This window comes from Archocentrus centrarchus, chromosome 3 (assembly GCF_007364275.1).
Source record: "Archocentrus centrarchus isolate MPI-CPG fArcCen1 chromosome 3, fArcCen1, whole genome shotgun sequence".
In the NCBI taxonomy this organism is placed as follows: Eukaryota; Metazoa; Chordata; class Actinopteri; order Cichliformes; family Cichlidae; genus Archocentrus; species Archocentrus centrarchus.
Window position 1 is genome coordinate 3,587,422 of NC_044348.1, and position 19,724 is coordinate 3,607,145.

The following is a 19,724-nucleotide window of genomic DNA, read 5'->3' on the forward strand; positions in this document are numbered from 1 at the left end:
CTCAGCTGCCATAATAAACACAGCCCACATCTTAGTAGCCCACTGTCTGGCAAGAAATGAAGTTCCACAAATGATTTATAACCAATCACATACATTTAAACCTTTGTTTTAATGGACAGCACTCATTTTATCTCTGCTTTATTTGCTGCCAACAGTAAGGTAACTCACAGTAGATGAATGGAGTGGAGGTTAATTCATTTATATTGGTTAAGCGTTGCCTTCAGGCATATTTGTATGCAGTGAAACACTCATCCCAGATATCCAGAGGTCTCTCACTCCCAAGAAGCAAAGAGGTGTCAATCAAAATGGGAGGGTCTAGCTTGCCATATAAAACAAACTACGAATGTTGCGCGGACCTGATGTGGCGAGTTAAGGGGCTACAGAATAATATTGCAAAAATGAAAGTGGCTTTGAAATGATGCCTTTGTCCACAACTATCACGTGATCTTTTAGTATTTGTTGCCACACACACCAAAATACATCACAGGCTATGATATTCATCAGTGAAATGCCACTTAGTGGTGTCAGTAATGTCAGTTTTGAATATAAAACAGAACAAAAGCAATGATGAAAGCTTTTTAAAAAATACAGACATGAGCCAAACACAATGATTGTCAGGGTACAGAAAGGAACTGTCCATAGCGTTCATACTCTTTACAGAGTGATATTTGCATTATCTCTTTTTGTTTACTGCCCAGTACATATTGCGCCATGATTACAGTCAAAGCTTCTACAAGAAAGGACTGACACCAACATGTGAACATTTTAAAAAAATGATTCTTTTTGAACATACTGTATAACGGTGGTGGGAAATCAACTTTGCAAGGGGCCACATGACAAACTGGGACTATTGTGGAGGGCCACGCCAATATAAAGAGATAAAATGAATATTGAGCAGAACTGAGCTCTGCTTATTGGTGCAGCCTTCCACAACAGCTCCAGTTACCCACCCCTGCAAAGGTTCAGTGCTCTCATTTTCTCAGGCAGATCCACCATTTACTTTATTTGCTTGCCAGCTGGTGATGTCACAGTCACTATATCCATCTTTTTTATACAGTCTTTGTGCCATCATCTATCCATCTATCTATTCCTTACACAATCCAGTTATCCATCTTTAATTTACACGACACATCCAACCAACCATTTTACATTCTGCAAACACCTATAAGTGATCTCAGGTGATGAGCTTTGAGTTTCTGTGTTTTAGCTCAGTTACGCCATATCAGTGTCTGTCTGTGCCAGTATTTCTCTTCTTTTGTCTTTCCCCACTCTCCTTCGGTTCACCTTTTCATCTGCTACAAATCAATACCTCTTAATGCAGCCTGCAAGTCCTCTCCTCATGTTTATGACCACAAATTATTACTGGACCCTGGAGAGCCCTGCCCCCTGTTGCTAGGAGACAACAGGCTCAGTGACTAAGGAAATGATGCTGCCTTGATGATGCTGTGATGCTCATCTTTCTTCCAATCAGAGCAGCCGTAGCAGGAGAAGCACAAGACAGGGCTGAAAATGGCAAATCACCCCAGACCTATTGGTCAGCTGCAAACCAATGCCATCGATATAAACAACAAGGCAAAATATAAAAATAGAAAATCTGAGTCATACAAACTTTGAACGGACCTGAATGTGTCTGCCAAATGCAAAGGTTTGGCTTAACTCTGCTCTTACAGGCTGAATGCTGATTTCCTATCAGACGTTTCAGAAAGCACAACATATGGAAGGACTTCTTAAGCTGTGCTGTCCACTAGTTACTGTTGAATGATGTGACTTTGTGTAAACTACAAAAGGGACACTCGTAATGAAAAACCCACTAAAAATAATGTAATATATTACTGTTTCATAGATATCACTGTTGTTTACAATCATTCCATAAACATGTTTTAAGGGTTAATGTGCCTTTGTGGTGTTATCAGGATAAAAAAAAAAAATCCATTATTTCAGCTTCAAATGTATTCACACAAACCAGGAGACCTGTCCTTGTCAACAGTGTGCTGGCATCAATGTAAATCCATAAATGTGAGCACCGGGCAGAATATCAGAGCACCTACTGTCATATAGGTTCTTGTTTATTAACCGCAGCAGAGCCAAAGGGGCTTCTCTCATTTCCGTTTGTGTTGATGAAGCAGCTTCCTTTCCGCTGTTACCATGTGTGGATGTGATGACGTGAGCAGTATCCATGGGGGCAGTGTGTGTGTGTGTGTGTGTGTGTGTGTGTGTGTGTGTGTGTGTGTGTGTGTGTCTATAAGTGCCAACACTACATGTATTTTCAGCTTTGACATGTGCAGTAGGTGAGAGAAACACTGTTGCCATGGAAATGGGTCTGCTTCTTCACTGGTGTTTTGCTAGATCCACTCTCGCTCTTCCTCACCCTCCTCCCTCTCTCATTGCTTCATTTTTTTCCTATTGCTTCCAACCCTCAACTCACTCCCTTCTTCTGTATAGCACCCTCTTCTGCCCTTCTGAATTAAGATAATCTATTTTACTGATATTTATTAATACAGGCTCAATTTGTTATAAAAATTCACTTTAAAAAAAATTTATGGGCACATTTTATTTTATATAGTGAATGACAAATATCATTGGATAATACATGAAGGCCCACGAGACCCTTTAATTAAGTTCATGATCTCATACTTTTTATCCAACTTTTTCCAATATCTTTTTTTCTCTAAAGTGAAGAAAAAATATTTTCAGATGTTACATTAAGCATGTAAATTTTATTCCATACGATATCTGAAAATCTGTGATGTAATCTGCTCTTTAAGTATGACTTCATCAAGTATTTGGGGTTCAAATGTTCTGTCAGTTCCCAAAAACAAGCAAACAATAAGACTGAATTCTTTCAAATACAATAAACTGATTAGTGTAGTGGTTCACCACGGGGTTAGAGTCAAGTGTACCACCCAGCGGTCTAAGAGGATGCACGAGGCTGAGCAGAGTTAGAAGTTAACATTATGGTGTATATAACACCGTGTTCTGGCTGCTGTACAAAAAAAACAAACAAACAGAAAAACAACCCAAACAGTGCTGTTAGAGCTTTAGATGTAAATGAAGGTCTGGGTTAGTTAAAAAGTATGATCACAAGCACAATCTTCACACTGAATCTAGTTTGTCCAACAGGTGATTCACTTCTGAAGCATTAAAATATCATTGTCCGGGTCACCGAAAGCCCAGAGGCTGTTCTGTACAGCATGACATTTCAAGAGCTTAAAGGTCTAAAAACACACGTTATTAGAGTGAGAAGGACATCTGACCAGTTTTTAAGGACTCGTGACTATTCAACAATGAGGAGACAAAACACTGCAGCGCGCTGAAATGACAAAAGACTCGACCAAACCAGGACAGGCTTGGACCTGTTAATGGGGATGATACGTCATCACCTAAATAGTTTGACTAGACTAGAAACTAGAAACATTCATAGAATAAGGCATGGCATACTGGGAAACAGCTATGTAACACGTTTGCTTTTGATAGACTTAATAGATTTACATATTAGTGGCGACAATGCCTTACACTGAATGCTTGTTCTTTAACAGGTTTGTGATGGTTAAACACAATCTAGACCTGATCTGAAGCCTTATTTCTTCACGCATGGTAAACCTGTGTTTAGACACTGCTTTCTGTGTGTTTTTTGAGGTTACTTAAATATGATTGGCCATCCTCTCTGACCCCACCCTGACATGTGATAGTTCACCCTTCCACTCATGACAAATGGCTCCTAATCAAATCCATTCACCCTTACACTCAAGCACTTTCCTCTGTCTCTCAGCAGTCTTAATACTGAATGTTGCCATTTTATGTCTCTCAGAAACATTAAATATATTTAAGACTCATTCTGGACATGAGCTGCTCTCCATTAACCCTTCATGAACCCTTGACGATAGCCATGTGCACAGTAATTTAGATAAAAGCCCATTTACTTTGTTTTTGACTTCTGTCTACTAAATTAGGTCTTCTTCAACAGGGGCTTTTTAATTATGTAATTAAAAGTCACTTCAGCGGATTCATGTTTGTTTGTTTACCACTAAAGTGAATCAAAAGCTATTTAGTTTTACTGTCCTGAGAGCTAAATAGAGAGCAGAAGCTTTGTTTGAAAAGAAAATCTTCAGATAAAACCACCTCAATAGTAATTTAGGCTTATTTGGTGGCAATTTAGCTTCAGTCCTGTTGTTTGGTAGTATTTTAGGTTTAGGTTTAGTCCCACTGAGTCAACAATCATGTCTTGTGTGCTCTCTCTTTCTCTTAATTCGATTCAATTTTATTTATATAGTGCCAAATCACAAAAAACAGTCGCCTTGTGGGTAAAGATGCTACAATAATACAGAGAAAACCTGTCAAAACGACCCCTTATGAGCAGCACTTGGCGACAGTGGGAAGGAAAAACTCCCTTTTAACAGGAAGAAACCTCCAGCAGAACCAGGCTCAGGGAGGGGCAGTCATCTGCCGCTGAGGGGAGAGAAAAAAAAGGACATGCTGTGGAAGAGATTAATAACAATTAATGATTAAATGCAGAGTGGAGTATAAACAAAGTAAATAAGGTGAATGAAAAGAAACAGTGCATTATGGGAACCCCCCAGCAGCCTAGGCCTATAGCAGCATAACTAAGGGGTGGTTCAGGGTCACCTGATCCAGCCCTAACTATAAGCTTGATCAAAAAGGAAAGTTTTAATCTTAAAAATAGAGAGGGTGTCTGTCTCCCGACTCTACCTCCCATTCTACTCTTAAGTATCCTAGGAACCACAAGTAAGCCAGCAGTCTGAGAGCGAAGTGCTCTGTTGGGGTGATATGGGACTATGATGTCTTTGAGATAAGATGGGGCCTGATTATTCAAGATCTTGTATGTGAGGAGAAGGATTTTAAATTCTATTCTGTATTTAACAGGGAGCCAATGAAGAGAAGCCAATATGGGAGAAATCTGCTCTCTCTTTCTAGTCCCTGTCAGTACTCTGAAGGCTGAAGGCTTTTCAGGGAGGTTTTAGGACAGCCTGATAATAATGAATTACAATAGTCCACCCTAAAAGTAATAAATGCATGAATTAGCTTTTCATCATCAGTCTGAGAAAGGATGTTTCTAATTTTAGAAATATGGCACAAATGCAAAAGAAGGACACAGATTTCTCACAGTGTTACTGGAGGCCAAAGTAATGCCATCCAGAGTGAGTATCTGGTTAGACACCATGTTTCTAAGATTTGTGGGGCCAAGTACAAGAATTTCAGTTTGATATGAATTTAGAAGCAGGAAATTAGAGGTCATCCAGGCCTTAATGTCTTTAAGACATTCCACTGCAGTGCAGTACCTTTAATACCTATAGTATGCTCTAATCTCTGTAATAAAATGTTATGGTGAACAGTATCAAAAGCTGTACTGAGGTCCAACAGGACAAGCACAGAGATGAGTCCACTGTCACCTGTCACTGTAACCTTCACTAATGCTGTTTCTGTACTGTGATGAATTCTGAAACCTGACTGAAACTCTTCAAATAAACCGTTCCTCTGCAGATGATCAGTTAGCTGTTTTACAACTACTCTTTCAAGAATCTTTGAGAGAAAAGGAAGGTTGGAGATTGGCCTATAATTAGCTAAGGCAGCTGGGTCAAGTGATGGCTTTTTAAGTAGCGGTTTAATTACAGCCACCTTGAAGGTCTGTGGTACATAGCCAACTAATAAAGACAGATTGATCATTTTTAAGATAGAAGCATCAATAATTGGAAAGACTTCTTTGAACAGTCTAGTTTGAATGGGATCTAATAAACATGTTGCTGGTTTGGAGGAAGTAACTATTGAAGTTAACTCTGAAAGATCAACTGGAGCAAAAGAGTCTAAACAAATACCAGCAGTGCTGAAAGCAGCCGAACATGAAGATAAATCTTTGAGATGGTTATGAATAATTTTTTAGCTTAAAAGCTGGACAAAAAAAGAAAAGGTAACATGACTGCTAGTCTGCCACCACATCTCTTTATGTAATGGTGTCCAACCTGGCAAAAAGTCCCATGGTGTCCTGCAAAAAGAATCTATGGAAGGAGGTATGGATGTTCCTCACAATAAATTGTCATGGTCCTGGGTAGGTGGCCCAGTGTTTTGTGTTTTCTTGGTTCTGTTTTAGTTATTTCTCTGATTATGTTTATTAGTTTTCTTTTGTATTCCTCAGTTTATTCTAGTCCCTTGTGTTTCCCTGTGTCAAGTCTACGTGTACCTTGTCTAGTGACTTCCTGTTTTATTTTGACAGTCTTGTGTTCCCCGTGCTTTGTGTTTAGTTGTGCTTCCTCCGTTATTAGTTCCATTTGCTTCACCTGCTGTGCCCTAGTGTTTCCTCTTGCCCTGATTACCTAATGTGTATTTAAGCCCTCAGTTTTCTTCTGTTCTTTGTCGTGTCGTTGTCTATGTTCCAGCTGTGTGCTTCTCTGTTCCCTGTACCCCTTAGTTTTAGTTCTGGCCACAGTCCAGCCCAGTTTATTTGTTCATGCAGTCCTCATTTTCAATAAAGTCCTCTAAGTTCATTTTTCACCTTTTTCTGAGTCCTGCTTTTGGGGTCTGCCTTTCCTACCTGCCACAGCAACCATGACATAAATTCCTTATCAGTTAAAGGGAATTTAAAATCTGGACTAATCAGCTACTCTAAAAGTAAGAAAACACGAGTGTGACAGACAGTAGAAGTGATAGAACTTCTTTCCCTGCAGGCACCATAATGTGCTTATTATATATTAGTCTATACACAACCATATTTTTATGGTTGTATATAGACCCTTTTGTCCTCCTTTTAGCCACACTGAGCTCTTTTTACAAGATGTCATCTAAGTCACTGTCCAGCTTGATGATTTACAACATCTGGACATCAGCTCAGATGCAGAAGTGCCGCTGTCCATACAGCATAGACTTTACAGGTGAAAAACAAAAACTTAGCTACAACGATCACCCAGAGCTCAGCTTTTATACATTTTTATATTAAGTTCATATTTATTATCACATACTGTATACCCCAGTGAAATATCAGGAAATGATGGGGAAAAAATATATATTCCACCCAAGCCTAATAAAAGGAGATATATATCAATGAAAGATTCTGCTATGGAGTGGAAAAAAGGAAATCCCCAGATGATGAATAACCTGTTTTCCTAGCAGTGAAAATGTTCTCAAGAGGGTCTGTGGTTATTTTTTGAGTTTACTATGATCAATAAACAAAATTTGCCCAATGATTAATTCTAAAACTTTATCAATGAATTATAAAATATCTCATTCCTATCCCTATTCCTAACACTGTCAATCAATGCTTGCGCCTCCCTCCTATTTACGCCTGTCTTTAATCAGCCAGTGAATTCTGAACTTTACCTTAATAGTTCTCAGCCACAGGACTGAACTAGCCCCATCCATTCATCCATCCATCCATCCATCCTCTTCCGCTTATCTGGGGCCAGGTCACGAGGACAGCAATCTAAACAGAGAAACCCAGACCTCCCTCTCCCCAGCTTATCCGGGGGAACACTGAGGTGTTCCTAGGCCAGCCAAGAGATATAATTTCTCCAGCGTGTCCTGAGTCTAGACCGGGGACTCCTCCTGGTAGGACACGCCCAGAACACCTCACCTAAAAGGTGCCCAGGAGGCATCCCAGTCAAACCACCTCAACTGGCTCCTTTGGATGCGGACAGTCCAGTCACCTTTGGGAGAACCTTTCTGCTTTCTTGCATTCGCAATTTCATTTTTTCGGTGACTGGGCCACCTACAGATTACAGCTACAGTAGCTGCTTGGCTTGAATATCTAGGAGGGAATAAATTTCACAAACTGATTGTCGCAGTGATGACATTCTGTTACGGCACCACGCTTTAATTCAGTGAGCTCTTTAGAATGACCCATGCTTTCACAAATGCTTGTAAATGCAGACCCAGCTACCACCACAATGGAGATCTTTGCACCCCTCTACTCAGGCAGACGCCACGCATGTCTGTCGTGTGTGATGCTCCTTCCATGTGACTGTTCATTATTGATGAGACAAGATACATTCTGAACTCCCATGGGAAGATGAGCTCACTGATGAGTTCACCTTAATGTGACTGTACATACACTGAGGGCTCCCTGCCCAATGCTCTGAAGCTGCACCACCTCCTCATACATTTTTAAACAGACTGGGCCTCTAAAATCTTGTGCACTTTAAAATGAGAAGCAAAGATATGGCAGTGCCTCTGAGGTCAGTGATTACAGCTGAAATAAGAAGAATGTCAGTCTATCTGATCAAGCTGATTCAGTCTTTGAGCCTCGCCTCTGTTTTCTGTGGCTAAACAATCTGCGAGAAATGTTTCCAAACATCATAATTTGGATAACAAACTGAAAAATACTAGAAATAAGTGGAAAAGAAAAAGGGAAAAAAGCAGGCACAAAGCCCAAATCACTGGCCAATAAACTTCTTATGGCTAAGGGCAGAAAAAAAACTGAACACGTACACTTCCAGCATACAGGCGAAGAATATATGTACCATTTATGTTGCATTTGTGTGCACCTGATGAATCTCTTCTTTTAGTTGTACTTGGTCTCTACCAACTCTTATGAGAAATGTTTGTATTGTTATTCAGTTGCTGTACTTGTTTTTTGTTATCAGAGCCTGTTTCCTAAAGGCAGCTCCCTTTACTTTTAAATGTCAGGACTGAAAATGGGCACAAGACAAATATAGAACCAAAATATGAACCAAAAGAATCAAGCTGTGTGCAGCTGTGGAGTGGGTTTAGTGCCACATGCAATATTAAATGGATGCTTAAAAACCTCAATGAAAACAGCAGTGGTTAAAAAATAAACACTGTGATGTATTTTTTTCTCTTTTTTTTCTACAAGTTCCCTCTCTCTGGTGTCTTTCTGAATTTCATGCTCATGACACAAACAGCAATTTCCTTCAGTGTAAATGTTCAACAACATCTGGAAAAAGCATACTCAGAGCCAACACATGTTGTTACCGCCTACCCCAAACAATTACACGACTCTGTCCTGTATTTACTCATCAGCAGTTAAGGCACATCTTTGTTTTTGTAACTCTGGAAACCAGAACTGTTAAATACAAAATTGTCCACTAAACACTAGACCAATTTCGAGCTTGCGACTGTTGTAGCTGTTATATAGCTATAAGATCCCCAGGACGTCTTTAAATTCACGTTTTATTGTGGGCTGAATGGGAGCCTCTCTTTAGATGCCTCTAGACTCTAGACAGTCATCCCTCTGCCCTTCAGTATAAGCATGCAACAGCTGATTGGTTCAGTACCAAAAGTATCAGGGTCATGGGTAAAATCCCTGTTTGAGTCATTGTTTTATTGCTCTCATTGCATTTTTTTCCCCCTTAGACATATATCTTTTGAAATTATGCTAAAATATACTAATGTGTGATGTAGACACTGACTATACCTTTGAACCACATTAAAAATTTTCAGCCTAAATGTCTAAAAATCCAGACCCCTACTGTAAAACTGTACTGTAATCAGTACAAAATGGCTCAATAATTGGATTACATTTCTGTCTTTCTTTTTTCTTAAATAAACCACAAGTTTTTGGACCCTAATCATTGGTTAATATACTGTAGTGATGAACAAGAATCGGTGCTAGCAGCTCACGAGCTCCACATTGTTACAGAATCTCTGGCAGGTTTCAAACAGTTCCTGGCTCCAAAAGCAAGTCAATCCCCTTAGACTCTCACGTTTATAACAGAATGTCTACACCAATAGTTTTCAAACATTTTATGCCTAAAGCACACCAAAGATAAGCCAAAATTTCAAGCTACATTTTTGTGGAAAGTAGTATATAATAGTAAAAATAATGACCATCATTTGAAATATTAAAAATTCATTCTTTATTATTATTCTTTAATATGTCAGATGAAGGCACTTTTAATAAGACATTTGCAGCACTTGGACCTAGTGTGACACCTACAGTAATATTTAATTAGTCGTACATAGTTCCATACAAGAAAGTGATCTGTTTTACTCCCACAATCAATCAGACCCTTTGGTGTGTACTGATATAGAAATTTTAAATCACCATTTTGCAACCATTGCTCTCGACCATATAGTTTTGGTGCCTTTTGGAGCATTTTTATTGAATTAAAGTATCAATCATAGACTTTTATAAACACTCTATGATGGTTTTAAACAGTTTACATAAGGCTTGAGCTCATTTACCCAGTGAGAAATGAAAGGTTTTAATAAACTCAAGCTAAACTGAACATTCTATAAATCTACCACCACCTACTTACTAACTAAAGTTTATGACATACAGTTGCACTTGCTATAACAGCAGACGATTTGGCAGTGCGCTGTCTGGAGCAGTCAGGTGTATGTTGACCCAATGTCATCCCAGGAGTGGACATCCCAGCAAATTCACCCAAGGTCAGACTGTGCAATTCTTAGAGAAATTGCCAAAAAAAAAAATACCCTCAAAAGCTACATCTCAGTTAGCATGTTAAATGCTGAAGTTCATGAAACTGCAGTTAGAGAAAGACTGAACAAGAACAGCTTGTTTGGGAGGCTTGCCAGGAGAAAGCCTCTTCTCTCTAAAAAGAACATTCACAGAGTTGGACCTGAACAAACCGCAAGACTTCTGGAACAACATCTTTTGAACAAATGAGACCAAAGTGGAGATGCTGTCAGCACAAACACCTCATACCAACTATCAAGCATGGTGGTGGAGGCATGATGAATGACTGCACCTTGCTAAAGCTTGGCCAAGCAGAGCAGCAAATCTACAACAGACTGGCTGAAAAGGAAAAGAATCAAGGTGTTGCAATGGCCCAGTCAACATCCAGACTGAAACCCGACTGAAATGCTGTAGCGTAATGAATACCTGCAAACTTCAATGAACTGAAGCCATGTGGTAAAGAAGAGTGGGCCAAAATTCCTCCACAACGATATGAGACCAATAAAGTCATACAGAAAATGATTGCTTCAAATTATCACTGCTAAAGGTGGTTTTACAGGCTACTGAATCATGTACTTAGTTTTTCACAGGGCAGAGTCCATGACTATAAGCATAAGGCATAGTTCGATGGACTTACAATCTGCCTTAATTTGTCTCTTTTCAAGTATCTGCTATTATTTCCTACAATAATTTCTATCCAATATGCTTTCCCAAGCTGTCACTCAAACAGTGTCTCCTTGGTTTTATTTTATTGCCCATCAATCCACAATCAATAAACCAAAAAGGGCAGCATGAGACTGCCAAATGGAGGGGATTGTCATTATCAGGACCAATGAGCAGGGCCTGCTTGTTCCCTGCAAAACAATATTGTCTCCTAATAACTGTCTCCTCCACGCTCATATACAGCATCAAAACATTTGCTTTCACGTCCTGAGAGTGAGAACACGTGAGATTTGTTGTTGGTTGTGGTGTGAGATTTGTCTTGTTTGCCATTCAAGGGGCCATTTTAGATTCAAGGGGATGAGTCATCTGTGTTCACACACATAGACATTTCTAGCAAAGAGTGCTCACATTCAGTAATCTGGGCTATAATTAGCTCCCTGGATAGGAAGACAAGAAAAAGCTGTGAAAGAGAACTGGCTTTTAAACCCAAAAATATTCCCACCACTCTGCATAATCAGAGAGATTTTTTTTTTCCCCGTCTGTCAGGTCACTGCCTCACCAAAATGATAAAACTTGCAGAAATAATGAAAAAGGAAAAAGAAATAGATATCTCATCCATTCACATAAATGCCACTGTATGAAGCCCCTCAACCCTCTGGTTGCCTAGGTTACAGCAGTAGAGCTAAATGGAGGAAGAGGAGGTGATGAAAGATCTGACAGAATAATAAATTTAACTCTGCCTATTTTCTCCCTCACTGCCGTTCTACTACTATTTCTCTCGCAGTTACATTTCATACCTGCCCCAGTTTTGTTAATGACCCGCTCATTTATATTCTAAGAAAAAAATAAACAGGGTGCTGGTGGGCCCACGGTGCCCAAAACCTTCCTGAAATAAAAATCTTGGTGGACTTCAACAAACAGTAAACAGCTCAGAATGAATTATTTAGATGCCCAGGATGGAGCGGGACGATCGCATGCGATCAGACTCAAAGTTTTTTTTGGCTCTGATGCTGTCTGTCAGCCATGTCTTCCTCTGGCCCTCCTTCCTCTGCTGGCAGGAAGCTGAATGCAGCAGCTGTTCATTACAAAACACTACAGAGAGGAGAGAATGACCCTCAGCTGAATGATGTGTCAAGCCACCTTTCAGTGATACATCACACAATGAAGATGACGAATAAGACTAGAGGTTATGTATGAGAGGAATGTATAATGCAAAATCATTTTTTTTTTTTTTTACTTTGCATGTTTGCCAGCAACCTTTTCAAGTGGACAGCTGTCTAAAAGCCTCCCAAGAGACTCAAAAACTCTAAGTTCCCAAAGAGCCACATCAAAAAGAATGTCACAATCTTTGCAGGAGGAGTAAAGCACTTTTTTTCTCTAAATGAAATGGAAGAATATAGAGATAATATAAAAATGGCATAGCCCTATGACAGGCTGGTGACCTGTACAAGGTGTACCCTGCCTCTCGCCCTATGACAGCTGGGATAGGCTCCAGCCCCGACTCGCTGCTTACTACTAAAAAACGAGTTGTGGGTAAAGACTGCATCTGCAACTGTGTCAAGACATTTGCTTAGAACTAGCTCTTTGTGGGACCATCCTACCTTTATATCTGGGCCATTGCAATTGAGGCTCATCCCGCGCTCATCTGTGATCTCTGTGATTTCGGAGAGGTCGTCATCTTCAAATTCATCCAGGCTGATGTCATGGGTCAACCTGAATGAAAGAGAGGATAGGGAACAGATAAGGGTTTTTTAATCCTTGTGCCGCAGTACATCTCAGAATCTCTTGTTGACACAATTATTTAACTCTCCTATGCCAAGTCCAATGACATGGGCACAAAACAAGCAAACAACAACAACAACAAAAAAAAAAAAACAAGCTACACAAATATTTATAAAACATAAATATCAACAAAAATACTGTAGATATGGTTATTGTTTTGTGTCATTTCTAAGATGAGCTGCGTTTGGATTCAGAAAATATAATGTAGTCATTCTTAGACCTCTGAGGGATTTAGCATTCATAGTTAGTACACAGCTCCAAAACATGAAAGGAACACTTTGAAAACACATCAGATCTTAATGGAAAAAAATCATTCTGGATATCTATACTGATATGGACTGAATAATGTGCTAGGAATGAAAAGATGTCACATCGTTTAATGGAAATGAAAATTATCAACCTACAGAGGGCTGAATTCAAAGACACCCCGGAAATCAAAGTGAAAAAATTATATAGCAGGCTCATCCATTTTGCTGAAATTTAATTGCAGCAACTCAAAATAGTACTCAGTATTTTGTACAGCACACACGTGCTTGCGCCTAATGGGAGGACGACTGGTGTCCTGGGGGATCTTCTCCCAGATCTGGACCTGGCCATCACTGAGCTCTGGACAATCTGAGGTGCAACCTGGTGGCGTCGAATGGTTCAAATCATAATGACCCAGAGGTGTTCTATTGGCTTTAGGTCAGATGTGTGTGTACGCCAGTCAGTGGTATCAATTCTTTCAACCTCTCATCTGTGAAAAGCACAGGGTGCCAGTAGTAAACCTGCCAATTCTGATGTTCTATGGCAAATTTTCCACCCTCATGAAATCTGTTTCTGATTATTTGGTCAGAGACATTCACACCAGTGACCTGCTGGAGGTCATTTTGTAGCTCTGCCAGTTCTCATCCTGTTCCTCCTTGCACAAAGGAGCAGATCCCAGTAATGCTGATAGGTTAAGGACCTTTTATGGCCCTGTCCAGCTCTCCTAGAGTAACTGCCTATCTCCTGAAATCTCCTCCATGCTCTTGAGACTGTGTTATCCCTTCACCCTGCAAACTTTCTGGAAATGGCACGTATTGATGTGCCATCCTGGAGGAGCTGAACTACCTGTGCGACCTCTGTAGGAACCAGGTATGACCTCGTGTTTTCCAAGTCAAATGCAAAACTAGTTAAAAAAAACAGTCAGAAAAGATGAGGAGGGAAAACTGTAAAACCATTCCTGTTTGGGGGGGGGGGGGGGGGGGTCTCATTGTTGCCCCTCTTGTGCACCTGTTGTTAATTTCATGAACACCAAAGCAGCTGAAACTGCTAAAAGCACTTCCTTAAATCATTTTTGTAGAGGCAGACATAAGACTGTGCTTTTTTTATTTGTGTTATAACAGCATTATTGCGTGTAGGATTTGTGGTTTTTTTTACTGCCACAGAAATGTGTTCTTTAATGACTATTATCTGCTCTTTTTCAACAGAAAACAATCAGCAAGCTTCCATAATTTTATCAGGCTACTTTGTGAATAACTCCATCTGCTGTTTGTAGAAGTGATTTTGCACCACTGCACTTCATTCATCACAAGTGGGAGCAAAATTAATTTTTCTTCTCTGCTACTCAGTGACAATGAGCTATAGGGTGATTATTTAAAGAAAGTAATGTTACACATTATTCAGACCTTTTTTGAAAGGTAATGTATCATGTTACTTATTTACTCCCACAAGAAGGTAATTCTTGTTACTACTTGTTACATCACCTTTGAGTTACTCTGTAATCTGCAATGAGACTGACACTGCACTATCACAGTGAAGACAAACACATACTGTGTCTTTCCTTTAATGTGTAAGTATGAACACAAAGCCAAAGCTGGTGGAAACCAGCCCAAAGAGCACTTCACAGAAAAATTATGTTTCTGTTCTGCTATAGAAACAAGTATGGATAGAAATGGAAGCTACATCCCTGCTCTTGTTGCCCGCTGAAAATCAGGCATTGGCTGCTTAGCTCAGGGTGACTTTCATCACTACTAGCTTTGTGTTATCATGCTGTCTTTGCGGATCTTTGCAAAAGGTAGCCTGGGCTCACTTTGCACGCTCTTGTAATAAAGGTGAAAGTAATGTTCATTTATCCACCCCTCAAAAGTTGTAGATTTTTATACTATTTTTCTCTTCCTTAAACAGGAACTGAAGTCAAACGACTGCAGTGCTTATACAAATGAAAACGGCACATCTGATCATCTTCTTTCTATCCACCAATTGTACAGTAAATGTTTTTAAATAACTGAAAACACTTGCTATATGCTCAATTTATGAGGTACACCTTGCTAGTTCTTATGCCTTATGCCTTCTTATGCACAACCTTATGCCTTCAGAACATATAAATGCTTCATGGCATTGATTTAACAAGCTGCTTAGTACTTAGTTGCTGCAGATTTGCCAGCTGGAAATCCATGATGGAAATCTCCCGTGTGTGTGTGTGTGTGTGTGTGTGTGTGTGTGTGTGTGTGTGTGTGTGTGTGTGTGTGTGTGTGTGTGTGTATGTATATATATATATATGGCTGTTAGTATATAGTGCATAAAAAATGTAAAATTTTTTATTAGCTAAATAACAAACTGAATTCACATTTTTATACCCAAATTTGAGCCGGCACACTGGACTTCTCTGGTAAGTCAGAAATTAATCAAGCCCGATGTTCAACCGTTAAATCAAATTTTTCTGTTCAGGAAAGCATTAATTTGGCATCTTAATATAAAAATAATAATGTGCTTTAATATTTTTTCTGCTTTTTGTATAAGTTAAAATTTTAAAGTTCATGGCTAGAAACATTATATTTTAGCATTAAACATTATTTTGATTAAAGCGCTTGTGTATACTGGTAGATTACCGTAATCATTACAAAACCCTAAAAAGCATGATTTTGGTAATTGCTGTTTATTTATGGCAGCTGTGGTATCCACCTGAGATTGGGTGGTGGTCTAATAAATTTGTTAAGTAGTGTATATAATACAAGTTGTGACATAAATGTGTGTTTACTGACTCTATTGTATTTTACTTGACTTGCAGCCTAATGTGTGGTGACGGGGTAGGGGATTATGGAGTATCGCCAGAGGTGGCAAAAGTACTGACATTCTGTACTTAAGTAGAAGTACAAGTACTTGTGTTAAAAAATACTTTGGTAAAAGTCGAAGTACTGGTTCAAGTTCTTTACTTAAGTAAAAGTAAAAAAGTACAGGCTCTGAAATTTACTCAAAGTAAGAAAGTAAAAGTAGCTCTTTGGAGGACGTTTCTACCTGCTATTTTTGTGTAAAGCTAACTGAACCTTATTATATATTATTGTAATAATATAAAATAATACATGAGAACACAAACGTTATTCCAATCTAAATTTTAATTCTAATGAATGTACTCAGCTTGAATCACAAACTGTGAAAGGGAATTTAAACACAGCTCTGTTCTCTGTGTCCTCCATAGCAGAGGGTGACTGTGCCTCCACCTAAACACAAACATGAGGATACTCAGGGGTTACAGTGGGATTCAGCAGGTGGAGGAACCCTAAGATCAGCTGTAGTGGCTCTGCATGGGGAGAAGAATCACAGCTTTCTATTGTGAGCTCCAGTAAATGATGTTGGTGTGCAGGCTGTGATCAGCTGACCTGCTGCTGCTGCTCTGAGGTTTACTGCTCTGTGTGGATGAAGTGAACTCACAAAGATGTAACCCAGTATTTCACAGCTCTCTGAGCTGATCTCCATCCCCTACACTGACAGCATACAGGCTGTAGAAATGTTGGATTCAGTGAATGAATCTCAGCATCAGCAGCTTTGATTCAAACTCATCTCTGCTGCACTGATGTAACCTGTAACTCTGACCATGAACACAAAGTGCACCAACACAGAGCTTTACTGTAAATACAGTACAACAAGCTAACCTATTTATTACACACTAAACTGCAGTATTTTCATAGAATCTTTGAATAACACAAAGTCAGCATACTTCAGTTTATTTTCCAGGCCTTACCTTTAATTCTAACCTCTCTTCTTCCTCTCCTGTCCTCTTTCTCCATCTCTGAGTGAACTTCTCTCTCTTTGCTCTCCCTGACATGCAGCAGCTCTTCTTTTAGCTAGTAGACACACTGTGTGACAAACTGCACACACTTTGTGTGTTTGCTGATATTTGTTGAGCATTTAAAAATGTTGCATTTACCTGCCACACGTTACTCTCTTCAAGCTCGCTCCTCTTCAGTAGCGCTAGCTAAGCTGTTTATGTCCCGCGAGCATAACTTACGGATTCGGTCCGGCCCGCTGTGACCCCTGATTATAGCGCTATAAATGAGACATTATTTACATGGGTTTGTGTATTTAATCCCTTTGTACCCGATAAGCCCCGGTGATGGAGGATACGCCAGTACGATTGTCTCTTATATGTTAATATTCCTCCGTTTAGGCTCAGATCGCTTGATGTTTGACGGCGCACTGACCGGAAACGCAAACTTCTCTCTGACGTGTTAAAAAGTAACGAGTCTGTTTTGAAAATGTAAGAAGTAGAAAGTACCGATACTTGTGTAAAAATGTAGGGAGTAAAAGTAAAAAGTACTCAGAAAAATAAATACTTAAGTAAAGTACAGATACCTAAAAAATCTACTTAAGTACAGTAACGAAGTATTTGTACTTCGTTACTTCCCACCTCTGAGTATCGCTGCCTACTAGACATTACTAGGCATGTTCTGTTTTCCGCCTCTCACCCCAACCGGTCACACCAGATGACCGCCCCTCCCTGAGCCTGGTCCTGCCGGCAGTTTCTTCCTGTTAAAAGTGAGTTTTTCCTTCCCGCTGTCACCAAGTATTTGCTCATAGGGGATCATTTTGATTGAGTCTTCACTTTACAATATAAAACGGCTTGTTTGATTTGTTGTGATTTGGCGCTATATAAGTACAATTGAATTGAATTAATTAGACTCACTGAATTGGAACACTGATGTTTGTGGCTTTGTGAGCATTTTTGCTGTGTTGTTAATTGTTAAAACAAAATGCACAACAAATTTTCCTTTTTCTTTTTGGTGAGTCAAATTCGGTTATTATTTGTATATGTTGTCGCTAATCAGTGGGTATGTGTGTCTGTGCAATGCTCATCTCATGGGCAATGCACAGACACACTATTGCCAAGACACACAAAAAAAATGCATATTAGGAAATTAGAAAAACTGAATTGTTATTTTGCAGAGAAGAACAAAGGTCTTGAATGCTCATGAAGCAGGAAGGGAAATGCACTGTCCTGCTGTCTGTGGCAGGATTCAATTAACATCCAGTAAACAATGCTTCAGTTTTCCCATCTGCAATTATGTCTCCATGTTATCCCTTCACCCTGCAGCCTCCGGGCACAACAGACCGATTCAGCGCAAAATGTTATTAGAGAAGGAAAGAGAAGATGACAGTGCACAGGAGCAAGCTGTCAAATAAACCTGGTGAACCTGTACAGCTACCATCCCCCCACTGATGCATGATGCTAATGTCATGCTCATGACATGACACATGAAAAAGGATGGGTACAGAAAGTTAAATAGCCTAAGAAAAAGCATCTGTTACCTCTATATGGAAGCACAGAAAGAGGCAGGAGATAAGGGCTGAAGGAGGGGAAATGGACAAAATGAAAAAAGAAAAGAGGTCACTGGGAAAGAATATAAATATAACAATGGAACATGTTTTCCTTATTAAAATAAAAACACTTTAAGAAATCACCCAGTTGGAAAAACATACATCCAACTTTGCCAACTTGCTTTGCCAGTAACCAGCAAAGCTGCATGTTCCTAAATAACTAATCAGATTTCACTGAAAATGAAACTCCTTTATATTTAAAATTGTTGGTTTGCCCAATTACTTTTGAGCCTCTAAAATTGGGAGACTTTGTAGAAAAATGTCTGTAATTCCTCAACAGTTAATGCAATACTTAATAAACCCATCAAATTAAAGCTAAAACTCTGCACTTTTCACAGTCAGAGTTATAGATACAGCATATCTGACCGCTCAGGTGCAGCGCAGGATTAATCCAGAGCAGCCCTGCTTTATTATAAACTATTCCACTATGTAAACCTGAAATCTGTGTTACAGCTGAGCTGTGCGGTGCGCAGAGGAACACAATATATACACTATATTGAATTCAGGTGTTCCAGTCACTTCCATGTCCACAGGTGTATAAACCAACCACCTAGGCATGCAGACTGCTTCTGCAAGCATTTGTGAAAGAATGGGTCGCTCTCAGGAGCTCAGTGAATTCCAGTGTATGAAATTTCCTCACTACTAAATATTCCACAGTCAACTGTTAGTGGTATTATAACAAAGTGGAAGTGATTGGGAATGACAGCAACTCAGCCACAAAGTAGCGGGCCACATAAAATGACAGAGCGGGGTCAGCGGATGTTGAGATGCATTTTTTGCATTTTTATTATTGCATATGTATTTGTAGGAGTTTCTTTTTCATAGCACATTATTTAAATGAATTACACAAACATGATTTACTAAGGTTTGTGGCACGCAGTTTAATGCTAAATTTAATGCTGGCAGGTGAATGCTGAAAGGTGTGAGCAGAACTTAAAACATGGACAGATCAGGATCTGACTGTAAATAATGTTTGGTATTCTTCTACATGTCAGCGGTTACGCATAGATTTCAGGTTACTGTGGTGGAATAGTTTGTAATAATGAAGCTCCTCTTGGATAAATCCTGCGCTCCATCTGAGCCTCAGTCCTGAGTACCTGAAATAATTCCCGACAAATTCTAACAGACAAGTTCACATTTATAGAAAACTGATCCTTCTTCAGCCTCATCTTCCTTATCTAAACTGACACACTGCTTTCCCAGAGAAGCACGTGTAAACCCTGCTCACACTCTATTACTTTTCTTAGGACATAAAAAATCTGAGCCAGTAATTTGTGCT

General features: G+C 39.5%; 1 protein-coding gene across 1 annotated transcript in view; it reads right to left on the reverse strand.

Annotated features, from left to right (window-relative positions):
- Positions 1 to 19,724, reverse strand: part of mapk8ip1b (mitogen-activated protein kinase 8 interacting protein 1b) — a 55,890-nt gene that overhangs the window by 20,933 nt on the left and 15,233 nt on the right. The window contains exon 2 of the mRNA XM_030722466.1: positions 12,649 to 12,760. Coding sequence (XP_030578326.1) covers positions 12,649 to 12,760 — 112 coding nt within the window. The remainder of the gene's footprint in view (positions 1 to 12,648; positions 12,761 to 19,724) is intronic.